Source organism: Lactuca saligna, chromosome 2 (genome assembly GCF_052625555.1).
Source record: "Lactuca saligna cultivar CGN05327 chromosome 2, ASM5262555v1, whole genome shotgun sequence".
NCBI classification, from domain to species: Eukaryota; Viridiplantae; Streptophyta; class Magnoliopsida; order Asterales; family Asteraceae; genus Lactuca; species Lactuca saligna.
In genome coordinates, this window is record NC_136418.1 from 7,278,299 (window position 1) to 7,296,542 (window position 18,244).

An 18,244-nucleotide genomic window follows, 5' to 3' on the forward strand; every position below is an offset into this window, starting at 1 on the left:
GATACTTTAAAATGGAGTATTAATTTTTTCATTTTGCTAGTCAAATATTATTAGCTAATTTAGTACTTGAATTTTAATTATAGTTTATTGTATGCATTGAGTTTCATTTTGTAGATTCTGGTTATATATTTAGAACAACAAAATTATTGCTATAAATGTAATTAGCTATAGAAATTGCGACAGAATCCACTGGTTTTTAAAGCTTTCCCAACAAGGTATTCGACAGCTAAATAATCCAACAGCGACGGATTAGCGACAGATTTGTGACGGAATCTAGAGGCTCCTGAACAGTTTGTGTCATCGCTAATCTGTCAATAATCTGTCGCTAAATCCGTCGCTAGTCCATCGCTGACAATTAGCAACAAGGGTTTTTTCGACTGGCAAATTCCGTCGCTGATGGCCTTCAGCGACGGATGCAACGGAATTGACGGTCGCTGATACCCCTGTTTCTAGTAGTGAAAAAGCTCTTAGTTTTGTAATATTTTCATTAAAAATTTTAATCTTATCATTTAAGTTTCCAGTATTTCGCTATTGTATTTTGCATATATTTTTCACAACCAATTGCTATTTTTCTGTAATTGAGTCCAACATCTACTACAACATAATCTAGCTTAAGTCACTCATCATCGCATTAACACTCGTAAACCCACGTAATGATAACAAAAAAATTTTAAATATTAAAATTAATATCTTCAACTAACATACTTAAATCAACATGTATCTTGTTATTAGTTTTACACATTTTTTCCTCATTCGTGAACATCTTCATAGCAACCGTGTTCTTCTTCAGATCTTATTTAGATGATCAACAATTTTCCCCTTGAATACTGGTGGCATAGTTGTTTGGTTTAGATGGCTAACACTACAATCAATGGGGTATTAGAACATTAACGTCATCATGAAGAAGACATCCAAAAATCATGAATTAAAAGGCCATTAATAGGCAATTAAGAGATTGGAAATAGAATTTACCTTTAATATGCACTTGACTTTAATCAGTCTTTCTCTTTTCTGAATTCCTGCATAAATTACATAATTAAGTTTGTAAATATTGGTAGCACATTTTGACAGTATCAAAAAAAACTTTTCATATGTAGTTTACTAATTATTAAAGGAAGAAACTAGTTTACCTCTTGTTCATCTTTATAAAGGAGTTGATGTCTTCCCCTGCATAAAACGAGTTATAATTTATTTCTATTTCTTTTAGCTGTGGAGTAGTGGAATTTCCCTTGGTGAAAGTCGTCATTGCTGGGCAGTAGCTGATTGCCAAAGAATCTAATAAGGGTAATGAAAAATCCTCCTTTCCCAAGCTAAACGCCTTAAGACGTGGAAGACTTTTAAGTGTTAAGGAGTTTAGACGAGGTAACACAAGTGTCTCATTCGTCTTGTCATCAGATTCTTCTTCTGCTTTTACAACAATGACCTCCTCCATATGCCCGCAGTCCTTTATACATAGCTCTTGGAGTTGCAATAGACTACCAACCATGGAACTAGTAAACACATGTTCTAACCTATCACATTCACTAATTTCAACTCTTGTTAGGTTTGGAAACTCAAACACTGTCCATTGATTTCTCTTCCATAGATTCCTTAAACGATCTAATCCCACTAACTCCAGTTGTGTTAGGTTTGGAGGATTGATAAGAGTAGTAGTAGTTTGTGACGATTCATCAAAACCACGTCCACTACTACAATTTCTATTTCTCCCTGATTCTTCCAATGCTTCAAATACCTCCTCTACCATCTTACAACCACTCACACGAATCTTTCCCAGCTTTTGCAGTTGCAGCAACTCACTAGATGGAATAATCTTTTTAACATCATGACTATGTTTCACATCTAATTCAATCAACTTATGAAAAGACCAAGGTGTCCTTTCTGAAGTAGGAGGGAATGTGGTCTGCAAGTTCAACAAAGAAACAAACACCATGAATTTGAAATGTCATATGCCATAAATATAACGAAATTGTAAGAGTAATAACAAATATCAATGAGGTGATTATAATTATTATTAAAGATGATCATGGCAATTACTTACCCCAAACAGAAAAATTCGAATTTTGATCTCATAAAGCAATTAGTTATCCATATGTAACGTTGTTTAAATGAATTAATTAAAACATTTTTACTTAATTGGATGACGTGGTAAGAATAATAAAGAAAAAGTTATACCTGAAAGTTCAGACCATGTTGATCAACACTATATATACCAAAGGTTGTTTTTATAGACTTGAGTTTGGGAGCTGTGGACCCACCAGATGCAAACACTATCATTTTTGGGCATTTCTCGATCACAACTTCATCCAATAATGGCCACCGGAACTCATTCATCCCCAAGAAGAAACCCACCAGCTCTGGTAGAGCTTTTAGTACAATAGATTTCAGACGAGGAAAGACCACAACCTTCTTTGATGATGATGCTGATGCATATTCTTCCCTCTTCACAATCACTTTCATTGCCTTGCAATTCCATATCTTTAACTTTTTGAGATGTCTGAGGCTTTCAAGTGCAGAGAATGTGAATATATGTTCCAAACCCTCACAACTTACGATTTCCAATATCTTTAGGTATGGAAGTTTAGGGACAATAGCATCATTTATTCTTGGAATTGCTGGTGTTGGTGTACCACCTTTACCTTCATCACAACCACTTTTGTTGCTGCTTGTCTCTTGAGTTTCAAATACCTCCTTCATCCCATTGCAAAACTTTATTTTCAGCACTTGAAGCTTTTGGCTTTGTCCTGCTGCATAACATGGAATCACACTTGACAATGCATTACACCGTGATATTTCTATCTCTCTAGAGTATTGGCATAAGCTCCAAAAAACACCACCTGCTTCAGAAGACTGCAACAACACATGCAAAATTAAACTATATATATGCTAACAGAGTTCAATTGTTTAATTGTTACCATCCTTGCTATACATACATACATATACATTACTTTAATACTTTGCTATTATTTATATAAGGCATATAATTTCACATTTGGTTTTTAGTTTTAACAACGAATGACAAGACTCCTCGCCACATTAAAAAATATACTCTTATTTTATTAATAAGCAGATGTATTGAAGAGAAAATAAATGGCATACGACCCTGCATCCTGAAATTTCAACAATGATGATCAACAAGGTTGAAAAAGCACATGTTCATCGCAACAAAAATTATATAGTTCGTATTTTAAGAAAAAAATTATTATCATATCCATCAAAATCTAAACATGTAACTCGTTGAAATTATAGCTATAAAAAAATAGTCCAACTTAACAAATTAAATGCAGTTTTTAATTAAATGAAAAAGCGTTTAAAATGCTTGTTAAAAAAGCAACAAAGGATACATCATAGATGTAGTAATTGAACAATTTAATATAAAGAGATAAATAAACAAATGAGGAATCATTTTTTTTATTTGAAAAAAACCAAATATCAAGCATTATAAGCTAGGTTGAAGATAGGTTCAAAGTAGAACTGAAAGTTAAGGCCGGGGCTTTTTTCCAAGATTGCGCAATTTAGATATGAAAAAGATGAACCATCATTGGCAGCGGAAAGAGATTTTAGGAAATGCATGGTATGCCAAATTCGTGTTTGCTAGCTAGTGATTGATGGTATATATAATTTGTGTATGTAGATTATAATCAGAGAAATTAAATATCCTCATAATTTTGTTCCTATAAATCTTCCAATTCAATTAAATAGTGACACGTGTAACATTTAATATTTATTTAATGATATTTTAATTAGGTAAGAGGATTTGTAGGAACAAAACTAGAGAAATTAAATATCCTCCTACTTTTTGTTCATACAAAAATAATGATATTTGTAACATTTATTTTTTTTTAATAATATTTTAATATACTAATATGACGCATGTAAACATTAATGTCATTGGTGTTTATGCATATCATTGTTGGTTGAGAATCACGTTAGCCAAGTTTGACTAGAAATCAACAAATCAATGGAGTTTTTTATTAATACAATCCGGTTAAAAAAGGAAGGATTTAATTTGTTTCTGAAAGTTATTTGCAAATGGTTATTATCCGGAATGGAGATAATGTTGTTAGCCTAATAATAATAATAATAATAATGATGATGATGATGATGATGATGATGATGATGATGATGATGATGATGATGATGATAATAATAAGAAGAAGAAGAAGAAGAAGAAGAAGAAGAAGAAGAAAATGAATGTCTAAAAATTACAGATGACTGGTGTTGTATCTCGGGTCAAAGAGAAAAGAAGTTAGAGCTGAGCATTTTAGTGGATCTAAGCCTATTTATTATACCAAATTACTAAAATGCGATAAATAAAATAAATAACTAGAATGCAATGCAATCAATCGAACACGTAGTCGAATCTTAGCTATTTAGTATGTTGATAGTTGATATTATTATTAATTTTTTAATGGGTTTGATATTATTATCTTAATAATTATTTTTTTAACTTGTAATTTTCTTTCTTGTTGTTTGTATGCTCTAGCCTCTCGTCAGAGTTGGCGCTTTTTTTTAATGATATTTACTGAGCTGTTCATATATATATATATATATATATATATATATATATATATATATATATATATATATATATATATATATATATATATATATATATATTCTAATAAATGAATAATTTTTAATATTCTTGTGCCAAATGTCACTTTAATACAAGTCCTTATTAATATTATATCATGTGTCATGTAGATATGTTAGACAACTCATTCCAAAATTCAAATTTACATTTTCTAATTATATGTTAAATTTGAAGTTAAAATAACTTTAAAATTTTGATATATCTCTTTATTAATAATTGATTTAAAATGAATTATTAAAAACAATTGATTAATAATTATAAATTTTTATTATGAAAGTTTAATTAATTTTATAATCGTGGTTCCTACGGGTTATAAACTAGCATATATATATATATATATATATATATATATATATATATATATATATATATATATATATATATATATATATTCTAATAAATGAGTAACTCTTTTGCCATGTGTCACCATGTTAGACATTGTAATTAATATCATGACACTTGTTAATCTATTGACACTTGTAATTAATATCATGACACTTGTCAATCTATTAATTCTCCATTTCAAATTTCAAATTTCAAAATTTAAATCACATTTTAATTACATTAAATTAATAATATTAGAATTAAAATAAAATAAAATTTATACCAATTATAATAAAATAAAATTTATACAAATTATAAGATGATATATTGTACGTATTTATATGAATCAACGATTATAATTTTATATATAATTAAAAAAATATCTTTTATTTAATAAGTTATTTAAAATTATTAATTAATAGTTTTGAGTTTTTACTTAGAAAGTTTAATTAATTTTGTAACCGTGGTTCCCATGGGTTATAAACTAGCATATATATATATATATATATATATATATATATATATATATATATATATATATGTGAGTTGGTTTTGGAATTTGTCCCGTTTCTTATTCATCCTGGCTATGGAAGGCTTGTATGTGGTTTTGTATCAAGCTATTAGGATGACTAATGTGTTTTAAGGAGTTCAGGTGGGTGGGGCATCTATAGAGGTTTCTCATTTTTATGTAGATAATGTAGTTCTACTTTTTGATTGGTCTCTGGAGAACGCTAGGTGTATTGTGCGTTTTATGGTGATCGGGGATTAAGATTAATATGCTAGAAAACAAATGAGTTGATAGGGAGTTCCTTTTTCGTAGCTGAAGGAGGTGGTGATGTGGGTTGGTTGTGCGGCTACTCGTATTTCATTCATTTATTTTGGTCTTCCTGTTGGTGATTCAATGGTTAATGCTTGGGAAGGTTTATTGGAAAGGTTCACTTTTATACTATTTATTTGGAAGTCAAAGACCATCTCTATTAGAGGCAGGCTTACTATTCTTAGGTATGTTATTGGTACTTTGGGTTCATATTACATATATGTGTTTGATTTTCATGTTCTACTTCTTAAAGCTCCAGAAGTTTTGAGAACTCGTTTTTCTGAGGAGCGAAAGCTTCATTGGATTCGGTACTCTTGTGTTCTAGCTAGTATATTGGATGGTGGTTAGGTGTTGGTAGTTATGGTCATATAACATGGTTATGTTATTTAAATGGCAACGATTTTCTCATGATGCGAATCTGTTATGGTTTCTATTGTTGTGAACAACCCTCAAGAGTCAAGACTACTAGGTCATGTGAATTTTGTGGTTGCTTATACAAAAAATTTTGTTTTGTATCACATGATATTTGATTTCATTCATTCTATTAGCATATAACTGCTAGTACTTGATAAATACATAAACTATTATTCTATTAGCATATAACTGCTAGTGCTTAATAAATACCTTGGCAATTAAGCTTTATCGGGATTATTATGGTTGACCTTGTTATGATGTTGAGATTTTATCATTATCATTACAATTAATTATGTTACAAAAATTAAGGTGATACAACATACACAAAATAACAAATGGTTAGAAGGGAGAGCATCATCAAAATAACAATGGTTAGAACGATGAGCATCATCTAATTAGAAAAATAAATCTTACTAGTAGATGATAGGATAAATAAAAAAATTACTTATTATATTTTTGAATCATCAAAATAACAATAGTATGTCAATTTTCACACAAATGAAAAATGCCAAACTATTAGATGTAATGTCAATACTTTTTTTCTAGAATATTGCAAAGAGAAATATATATTAAAAAAAATTAAATTTGTTATTGAAAATGTAGAATACATACCTTAGATTGATCAAGGGTGGTAGTTATAATGGTATTGTCAAAAGATAATTCATTGTTCCAAAATTTCGCACCACCACCACCACCGATATGTTTGAGAGTTTTTAAGCTACTAAGATGGAGAGAATCAAGATGAGGGAACAAGATGGTACTTGTGTTGGTAAATGTAGTCATTTCTTCATCCTTATCATCTCTGTTTGAAACAACTTCTTCAATACCATCACAAAACTCTATATGGACTTTCTTTAGGTTGGAAAGAAGTTTTGCCATGAGAGGTGAAAACAAGTACTTAATTCTTCTGCACCCATACATGTATATGGTTGTGAGGTTGTAGAATGGGGATTCTGATTGTTCTTTTGGAAGAGTGACAAATTTATTCCAGTTACACTTCCACACATGACTCATGTTGTTCATATAACGGATATATAGATCCTCAAGGTAGGGAAGTACTATTTCTTGATTATGGTGAGTTGTTACCAATTCTCTACTTGTTGGACTCTCTATCTCAAACACCACATCCACTCCTTGACATTTCATCAATTTGAGTTTGTGGAGGTTCTGGGAAGAGTGTGTGAGACACGATAGGAATGAAATACCAATCTGTACGTACATATATTCCAATTAAACGCTATAATTAGTAACTTCAGTTGGTTAAAAATGACTTGTATGAACGATATATCAATATATAATTGCACATTCGTTTACAATTCAACTTTATAATTTTGGATTTGCGTTGGCTTATTCTGAATTTAGGTAAAATTTCAAGGAATATTTGGAAATTATGGATGATGTCTCCTTTTCAAGTAAAGGAATTTTAATAATTAGTTGTAACAAAATTATGTCATACGAGTGGCAAAAATCAAAAATCAAAAATCAAATTTTACAGTTATGCTTAAATAATAAGGATAAAAAATTTAAGGGTCCAAAAGAATCAAATCAATTAAGATGTTAAGGTATTTATAACAAGAAAAAAAAAAGACTCTATTCGGGCAAACTAGATGAAAAACTGGTTTTTAGCTTATAACATGACTTATCAATAAGTTTACTTATAAGATATTTTGTAAACTATGATAAACTACTTTTATTGTTTTACCAATTGCTAAATTATAATAAGCTAGCTTATTATTATTATTATTATTATTATTATTATTATTATTATTATTATCAAATAGGACCAAACTGTAGTGCTTAATCTAATTATAAGAAGCAAAGCAACAAATTAAAGGGTGGTTAAGGTCGGTAAATATTATTTCCTCATCTCTTACAGCCTATAAATATATGTATTTATTTTCAAATATCGCCCTTTTTGCAAGGTTAAGGGACAACGAATTCGAACTTAATTTGGCATAAATATTAAGAAAACAACATTACTAACAACTAGAAACCATTTTCGAATTTAATATTAACAATAGATCATTTGAAATATTACTATAAATGACCGCAAAACATTTATTATTATTATTGCTACACACATAATTTGTAAAATCTTTAAAATATACCTAAATTTTTTGTAAATTTTCTCAAGTCATTATAAAAAAAAGTTTCTTTTCAATATAATTTATATTCTTTATTTATATGTAATCATTAAAAAAATACAGTGCTTGTATTTTTTATTACAAATATTATTTTTACACTTGACATTTTTAGTTATTAAACATGTTAAATTAGCCACATGATTATATCCAATAAAAAGCCACTTGGTTATGAATAATATACTTTTGGCTTTTAGATTTTGGCCACAAAAGTTTTAGGTTTTAGACTTTGGCTATAATATTTTCGTATGTTAGTAGGTTTATGTGTACAAACTAATTAAAAAATCGTCCCTGTAATTTATATAAAAGGTCCTAGGCAGGGATTTTTTTTTTACGGAAAACAGTCCATGTGTTTCAAAAAATTAGAAAAATGGTTCATGTTTGATAGAAAATTATAGATTACACCCGTTGCAAAGCGGACATCGGAATATGAAGTTTAGGAGGGGCGTCTAGTTTAATTATTATAATAAAAAAATAATAGTTAGATAGATTTTATAAATGATGTGTAAATAGAAACTTTTATTAATGGGAAATTATGATATGTTGCATTTTATGTACTTATTACATTTTAAAAAACATTTTTTACTAATTGTTTATATAAAAAAAAAGATATGTTACATTTTATAAATGACATGTTAATAATAATATACATTAGCTTATCGGTTAGTAATGTTGTTTTTCTAACTGTAATTTTTTGTAATTGTTTAACCGCTTATCTCTTTGATGTCGATTAGTGGATGCATGTCGTGTGCGCGTGTTATTTGATGAGGTCTTGACAAGTCAAAAGGAAAAAACAAAAAGATTAAGGGGATGTGTCAAACCAAACCTTAATTAAACATAAACTAAGATTGAAATCCATACATACCTCTTGCTTTTCCTCTTGGCTACTCTTTTCCGATTCATTGAATATCCCTCTTTCTCCTCCGCAATCTTCGATCGAAATCTCCATAAGTGCCCCCAGATCAAAATTGGCACCGGTAGGTGTGAATAAATTTCTGAACCTCTTACATCGTTTAACCATTATTTTTTCAACAGCTTGAAAGCTACGGATGTTGACACCAGAGTTAACTTGATCACCTTTTATCCTCCACACCTCTCTTAGCTTCCCTAAACAGTCTACTTCAATGCTTCTCAAGTTGGTTTTGATGCCGCCTTCTCCAATTTCACCAGCACAATCCAAATCGATGTTGAATAAGACTTCAATGGAACCACACCACTTGACTTGAAGCTCTTGAAGATGATGTAGCAGAGGCATGGGATTGCATGGAAACAAATTCATAAGTTTATCGCAACTATTCACATAAATCTCTCTCAGATTAACTTCATCACTCGTCCTAAAGTCACAAGGCCATATCTCCTTCAAATTATCCATATGAATAATAGACAATTTCTCCAACTTAGGAACTAGAACCTGCATAACAATATATCATCCATTAATAGCCTCATCCAAACAATGCTTACAAACAACTTTTTAAAAACTTTTAATTGAAAAGATTATTTGAACTGTATCATCATAAACCATATTTACCTCTGCCTTCAAAAAACAGGATGTTTCCAGCTTATTCTTGGGATAAATGCTTGTGATATTTCCAATTCTGCTAAGTTTCAACTCCACGAGTTGTAATAACTCAATTCTGTTCACATTATGGCACAAACCCGATAGCTTTGGTAGCCCAAACAAACATAAAACTTTCAGCTTTAAGAAAGTAATTGTCTTTTTTCCAGCATTCTCACTACAGATGAGTTCTTCCATATTATCACATGAATCAACTTCAAGATGCTCTAGATTTGACAAATCTTTGGCTACACCAATTGTGAAAAGGTATCTCAACTCAGCACACATGGAAACGACAAGGACTCTTAGAATTTTGAATGATGAGGGTTGAGGAAAACGTGAGGACTTCACATCAAGATCACCAAGATCATTCATATCATCAACACTTAAACAAAGCATCTCTGTTTTCACAAACAACTCGTTCAGTCTAGAGTCCAATAATTCACCTTTCTTAGTAACCAACTTCAATGTGTTTTGGACAGCATACATGTGCTTCATGTAATCTCCATATAAATAACGTCGTCCCACTGAGATCTTGAATTTCTCAAGTTTTTCAAACGACATATTCTTTGGTTGGGCATTGTTTCGAAAGAACTCAATTTCTAATGCAGAAAGACCTTTTGAACGTTCTGCTATTTCATTATAGTTATCATCTGTCATGTTGTATATACCCTTACCTCGATGTCTAAATTCATCATAAAATCCCATATACAGCTCTTCCAGTTTGACTAAGTTTTTCAAGATACCCTGTTCTATATGAAGATCATCACTACCTCTCAGATCAAGTACCCTTAGCTTCTTTAGATTTCCGATTGTGGAAGGTAACATTTGGATGCAAGAATCAGCAAAGCTGAGCACTTCGAGGTTTAACAAATTTCCAATACTAGAGAAATCAAACATTTGTAATGAACATTCATGGAGATGAAGCACTCGGAGGTTGGTGGAGCATTCAGATGACAAGGGAAGCAATGGGTACTTCATTTTATCGTATGATATAACCTGAAGTTTTTGCATTCCTTCATAAAAGTTTTGAGGAAACCTTAGAGACTTATCTCCATGCATAAGTTTTAAAATCATTAGGTTTGGAAACTTAAGGTCTCCACAAAACTCACATATACCCTTGCATGTTAATGAAAGCCCTTTACAAGAGTCGTGCATATCATCTGCAGGCCACTCTAGCGTATTACCATGGTTGACAATCGAAGCATGCTCAACTTTAGAAAACATATCCAAAACAAAAGAACGGATGAGATCATGCATCTTGATGCACTGAACATCATCAACTTTTATCAACAAATTTGTATAGATGAGCCGCTCAATGCAAGTGTTGAGCCTAGTTCTTGCTTCTCTTATGGTATACACTTTTTTAAATAATTTCAATCCCCACCCATACCTCACCAACTCCTCCATAGGAATATTGGAATCTTCTGGAAACAATCCACATAGCAAAAAAGTGGATTTAGTCTCCTCGTCTTGGAGATTGTCATAGCTCGCTTTAAAAACTTTAGAGGCAACATTTTCAATGTCATGATGCTCTAAACGAGACAGTGCATCCTTCCATGCATCCGTACTTTTATCTCTAAGTGTACATGCCATGGTTTTAATGGCAATGGGTAGACCACAACACTTACTTACAATATCTTCTCCTATCTTATGGAGCTCAGGATCAGAACCTTCTACAAACTGCCAGAACAATCTTTTTGATTCTGCTTCTGTGAGAAGTCCCACATTAAAAATCGAATGACCTTCAACCCCCATCACAGTGCAAATATGTCGGTCTCGTGATGTTAACAGGACCTTGAAGTTAACACCTTGATTTGGAAATGGACTTAATCCAATATCTTCCAAATCAACAGACTGCCATACATCGTCGACTATTATTAAGAATTTATCCTTACCTACATCAGATTTGGCCTTGAACCCTTGACGAAGCATATCAGCTCTTACTGACTTAGTATTTGCATTGAGCTCTACACCAAGGTAATATGATATAGCTTCCTGAATGGAAATGGGGTCTGTCTTTTCCCCTATAACCGCCTCAATGATATAACTGAACATTCTCTTTTCTTTGGCAACCTTCTTCAGCCTTTGCATCATTGTGGTCTTCCCCACTCCGCCCATCCCACATAAGGCTATCATATGGGATTTGTGGTTCGGATCGAGTGCTTTGAGTGCTTTTGTAAAAGTCAACTCTCTTGATTGGAAGTCATTATGTTTAGTTGATAGTGTAGACGTAGATGACTTCATGGAATGAACCCTTCCTGGAGGAATGGGATGATCAGCCCAATTGATCTCTTTGTATCGTCTCATGACACTATCGATCTCCTCACTTATCTCAACAGCACTCCTTCCGGCTGTGTGTCTAATCTTTAGATTAAAACAACTGCCAATGTTGTTAGGAACATTTTCCACTTGTGTGTTGATCTTTCCTACATCATCCAGCCAACCCTTGACTTGAGCTGGAACCTCAAGATTGTTACTAATGTTGTGCCTTGTTTTCTCTTCAACACCAACTTTTGCAGCATTCAGTTCTATGATTTTGATACCCATGTCTCTCATGTACTTTGTGCACAAAATGAGGTAACGTAGGTATCTGTTAATGGGAATCATGAGAATTGGAACAACTTGTTTCATAATTTCATTAGCTGTTTCCATTGTTGGATATTCTTGTGGTAGCACCTGCATAGTAGTCAGCAATTGATCAAACACAATTCAATGGAAATTAATAATGAATGTAGCAATTGCATGTACTCTAGATTTCCATTGCATTAAGTAAGGACCGATGATGTAATCAATAAAATACAAGAAAATTGCTTTTGATTGGTATAATTTTAAAGATGGTTATAACAATTACATGCATCCTAGATTCATTTCATTGAGTAAGGTTTGAGTAGACGGATGGTGTAATGTGTAGAAAAATACATTCAGTAATCAAAGATCAATTTTACAATAAACTTTCTGCCAACTTTAAAGAAAATTAATATCAGTATTATTTAATGTTGTGGAACATGTGGAAGCCAAAACAATAATTAGGATGAAATTGTAAAGAAGGATTTAACAACGATGTCCAAGAATCAGTTTTATCCGGGGTGTTTTGGATTGCTAATTTAAAATAACTTATCCTTATTTGTAAAAGTATTTATTAGCTTTTCCCGGTATTAAAACAAAGTTTAAATAAAATTGGATTAGCTTATTCGGTGTAAAAACATAATAATTTGATAAGTTGTTTTTTAGCATTTGGCAATTTATTATGTTTATAGATGTAAAATGATCAATACAGACATATAGTTACTGTAGGGTTAATATGGTAACTTTGTTAAATTAAGTCCTAAGCTATTTAATATAAGTTAGAACCACTAACTTATCAAAAACATTTTATTTATGTCCATAAGCACTTTTACTTTTAATCTACCCAAAAACTAAAATTTATTTATCAACCAATGTCAAACTGCAAAAATTAATAAGCACCTTAAATAAGCAATCCCAAATAATCCTTTCATGTAGCATAAATAAGAGTACGGGCAGATTGAAAACAAAAACTAGAACTCAAAACCTTACTGTATGTCACCTACAACATTAGAATCTTTTCCCTGATGGTAAATTTGGTCCCTGAATTTATTATTATTTAATGCATATTCTTCAGTTTCACACTTATAATAAAGTTTTGAGAATTATATTATTATAATTAAATCCCCGTGATTTGCAACCACACCTGAGTGTTTATTAATAGATCTATCCTTTTGCCAAGAAACCTATAATTAAAATAAATTAATCAAAGATGAAATTGAAAAAACAAAAATTTGAATAATCTTTTTATGACTTTCCTCCATCAATTTGTTATTGTTTTCATGGTTGGTCTTTTACAACTTATCATTATTTAGGAAAAAAAAAATTAAAGTAAATGTTATAACTTTTAATTGGTTATTAAAGTTTAATAATCATTAAAATATTGCATATCTTAACCGGTTATATAAGGTAATATACTAATAATATAGTACGAATCAGTCATCACATTTTCATTGAACTAGAACAAAGAATAACAACCTTTTTTTTCATATTACCTATAATAAAGTTTTTAGTTTGTATTATCCAAGTCTTCTCTTGATAATTAAAAACATGGCGGATGAAATTATAAACTTAATTAGACGAAGTTGATTGAAATCATTTGTATTTAAGATCTCTCTTCTCATGTGGGAAAATAGGTTTTTATCACGCGGACACACACACTACTTATTTGATATACTATGGACTGTAAATACTGAAAAAGAAGAGTTGGGATTATCATTATTTTTAATTGGAATACTGGAGTAAGGTTGTTAGCATAAATAGTTCAAATATGTGATTTGTATAAAGATTTCATATCATAATCTAACATGAATCTAATGGAAAATAATGATATTAAAAAAAGAGAAATTAAATATCCTCCTACATTTTCTTCCATTTAAAAAAAAACAAACAAACAGATTATGGTGTAGAAATTGACATTAAACCTTGTTTTGGAAGATTTTGTAAGAAAGGAATGTTCGTATGGAGTGAAGAAACAGATTTCATAAAATAATCTGGCCATAAATAAGGAAATCAAAAGCCAGGATACTTTAAAAATGACTGCTAACTGCTTTAAATTTATGTTGATTTTCCGGTATGGAAGACATGTATAATCCAGCAACTATCCAACCTCGATTCCATTAATTAGTGGAGTCAAATTGTATTAGCTTTGGCCCCTAGACTATAATGTAATTGGTAAAAATAGTCGGTCTCATAATCTAAAATGAAATTACAGATAAACTTGTGGAATTTTCAACATGATGATAGGAACAAAATTGAAGGCTACTTGCGAAGAATGATATGCAACTTTGTCTTTATTTAGTTTGGTTGGAAAAGATAGAAAATCTTTAAAAAAATAAAAAATAAATAAATAAAAAAAAAACTATTGAGTTTGTTATTCTTTAAAACTAATTAGCATGACCAATCTGTTACTATTAGCTTGAGTTTTTCAACTTAGCAGATCAATTAATTCCAAATTAAAACAATTTTGTAGTCATTTTAGTCTCTTTCTCATCATCATTTACTACCATTATTATATCTGGGTTCGCTTCCTGTTCTTACCCAATCCCAAATTCATGCAATATCTTATGAATCATCAAGTCACAATCCAGGTTCAATTTAAAAAAAATACACAAAAAACAATGGATTGTATAGAAAATGCTTGTAAATTAATACAGTACCTGGACCTTTTTTTTGTTCTTGCAATCTTCTTCTCTGAAACTCTCTCAAACTTTTGTGAATAACATACTCAGAAGGGTATTTAAAGAGAGAAAAGCTAAAGCATCAACAGGGAAAAGCAAAAGCATTTAGATGTCAGGCCCTTGTAGGGGGTTTGGTATCCTTACTGCTTATTTAATTCTCGTCTCTTCATTAATGATCAAAGGTATATCTCTTATATGAACTTTTGTTTGTCTCATAAATATAAAAATAGAAAAATTTAGTGATTAGAAGCTAATAATTAGCCATAAGTAAATGAAAAAGGTTTATTATATCATTAATTCAATGTCAAGCAAAAATAAGTATTAGATGCGGTCGTGAAGCTATCCATAAATCATCAAGATTTTAATTTTCAAAATTATTACTGAAAAAGTAACAACGAATTTACCATTGACGATGTCAAATATAATTTGATAATTTTCATTTTAAACTACTGGGTAACCAACTTATAATTTCCTTCACATTATAACATTTTCAACTTAGAGAAATTGTAAGTTGTAACATGTTAGCATTTATTTAATTTTGTTTTTCAGTGACGTTAAATATAACATCCAAGGAAAGTAATTGAGCAGTACATATACCAAATTGGCATCCAAACATTACCACATCAAACATGTAACAAGCTTTGGAAAAACGAAATCCCAAACCTAAATCATAAAGTTTCTCAAAACCTATTCTTTTACATACTGATTATAATTTTGCTTTTTATGATCTTGATTTCTTTGGGCACATTTGTTGATAGCCAAAAGGTTTGCCTTTGAGATGGTTTGCAACGTAATGGTGACCAAAGTAGCTCTACGCCATCAATCGTTGAGAGTTTGTTGCATAATTTTTATTTTTTTACATTTCTATTGTTTCTTTTTCCAAGTATTTTATTGTTGGTTAAAAATTTCTCTTAAACTACGTTATTGTTCAAATGTTCCTTTCATTTATATTAGCAGTAGTGCCATAAAAGAAAAGTAAATTTTTTATATTGATAAGTAGTTTCCCTTTGGCTCAGTTTTATAATTCCTTTTGATATGTATTAGGCAGGAAATAAGACATGTAACAAATTTCGATCCACCCAAAAACTATATATATATATATATATATATATATATATATATATATATATATATATATATATATATATATATATATATATATATATATATATATTATGTGCAAAGAAGATGAACATGTCCATCTTCAAGGGGTCAACAAGATATGTACAAATAAATTTGAAATAACGGAGAGATCATGGTACGTTGACACAATTTAAGTTCAGAATTTTAATAATTGGACTAAATACAAGTAATAACAATGTAATTTCATTTATTTGTCAATTATAGCATCTTACTTTCATTTCAGCATATTACAACCATGTATGTACTTTGAAAATTCTACCAATCATAGCAGTGAAACTTATATACTTGGATGAGATTGTGATAATTGGGTAGATTTTTCAAAGTAGAATATTTGAATAAACAAATCTTATGAAAGTAGTTGTTGTCTCCCACTGAAACTGCAACCATTTTTATCCTTACCTGAGCTCTCACGGCAACAGCCCAACCTCGACCTTTTACCTTGAAGCAAGAAAAGTTGCATGATGTAGAAACAAAGCAATAGAACATAAAAAAATAGACATGTAGTCAGAAATGGAATTGAAATGAATACTAATAATCATTTGGGAGGATAATGACACACATCAAACTTTGCTTCCTTGAATAAGCACATGCTCAAGTTGTAAATCTTTCCATCCTACTGATAATCAACGCAAAAACATCATCAGGGTTTCAAGTTCTGCCAGACCTTTAGGCTTCCTAGGACATAATTATTAGGGAATCAAAACTAGGTAGCATCTTACATCTCTATTGTTTCAACCATAATAATAGGGTTAAGACCCTTTTTGAGCCAACAAAGGTATATTAACATCTCTATGGCTTCTCCTATATGATGAGTATCCTTGTCTATGAAGAATAGGCCCAACATAACCTCTACAATCACAAATATGCCAACAACTAAACTTCACACTGAATTAAAAAAACAAAATATAATCAGTTGCCATAGCAACTTTTATTGTTACTTCCTCTGTTCTTTCTACTTATTTCTTAATAATATAACTACTAACACCTACAGATTTAATATATTCATCAATTAAACCATACAACTAAGAGACTAAACACCTAACCTCCAAAATTTACTCTTAAGGATACTAACCTGCATCTTGAGGTTATTGTATGTTGAACATGTCAAATCCTAAAGTGTACAAAGTTACAAACTATTGTCTTAAAATATTAAGCACTGATTTGTAATCGGTAAATATAATTACGTGATATAACGTACCTTACACTGATTTTTGAGCATGCTTTTTTCATTCAACAAAACTCCCAATTTGATATATTGGCGTACCAATATTTAGGGTTCGGGATTTTACCCTGATAATCGTCTCGCACTCTTGATTCCTTATCTTTTAGCTGATTTCTTAACTGGTTGAGCCTCTGACTTATACTCGATCTTCATTATTATTGCTTAAATTTGGAAGTCACATTCAATTCACTTATGTCGTTATAAACTGCACACAAACACTTTACCCGTTTCTAAATTTGGGAGACGATCAGACGAGGTAAAAAACAGAAAGTTTTTTTCTAATGGTCCCCATCATTTTGCATAAAGGTACCCAAAATTCCACACTAAAACCAAAATATACCCTCACCTAAACAAGTTTATGCTTCCTCATGCGAAAAATTAGTAATTCAACATTTGTGTGCATTTTATACATAAAAACCACTTTTGACGTTTAGTTGCATGATATTTTAGAATAGGGATGATCATATAACCCGTTGGACCGGACCGGACCGGAAAAAACCTGGGATCGGACCCGGACCGGACCGGACCGGATATTCTTATAGGTGGGCCGGTTTTCGGGTTGTTTTTTACTAAAACCGGGTTTCGGGTTTTGTTTTTTACTAAAACCGGGTTTCGGGTTTGGACCGGACTGGACCCGGAATAAAATTGTAAACCCGGACCGGACCGGAAATCAAACCTTATTAATAAGTTAATAATACTATTTCCTTAATTCCTTTTTTGAGTGTACAAAAAAAAAAAACAATTGAAGCCGATACAAGAAACCCTATCGACGGCTTGATTTCTTTGAG

The 18,244-nt window shown here is 30.9% G+C and overlaps 1 protein-coding gene across 2 annotated transcripts; it reads right to left on the reverse strand.

The window, feature by feature from the left end:
* Positions 1-657: 657 nt before the first annotated feature.
* LOC145030634 (uncharacterized) lies at positions 658-17,740 on the reverse strand. 2 transcript variants are annotated; one of them, XM_078979012.1, is made up of 8 exons: positions 17,433-17,740; positions 9,819-12,524; positions 9,156-9,701; positions 6,762-7,358; positions 2,173-2,847; positions 1,131-1,900; positions 973-1,019; positions 658-862 (listed from the first exon to the last, which is right to left on the reverse strand). In XM_078979012.1, the coding sequence occupies exons 1-7, from the start codon at positions 17,451-17,453 to the stop codon at positions 992-994; spliced, it is 5,343 nt and encodes a 1,780-aa protein (XP_078835138.1). In that variant the 5' UTR covers positions 17,454-17,740; the 3' UTR covers positions 658-862; positions 973-991. The 2 variants fall into 2 exon arrangements, with proteins under 2 accessions (XP_078835138.1, XP_078835139.1); XM_078979013.1 differs by lacking the exon at positions 17,433-17,740 and adding an exon at positions 15,071-15,376.
* Between the last annotated feature and the right edge of the window lie 504 nt (positions 17,741-18,244).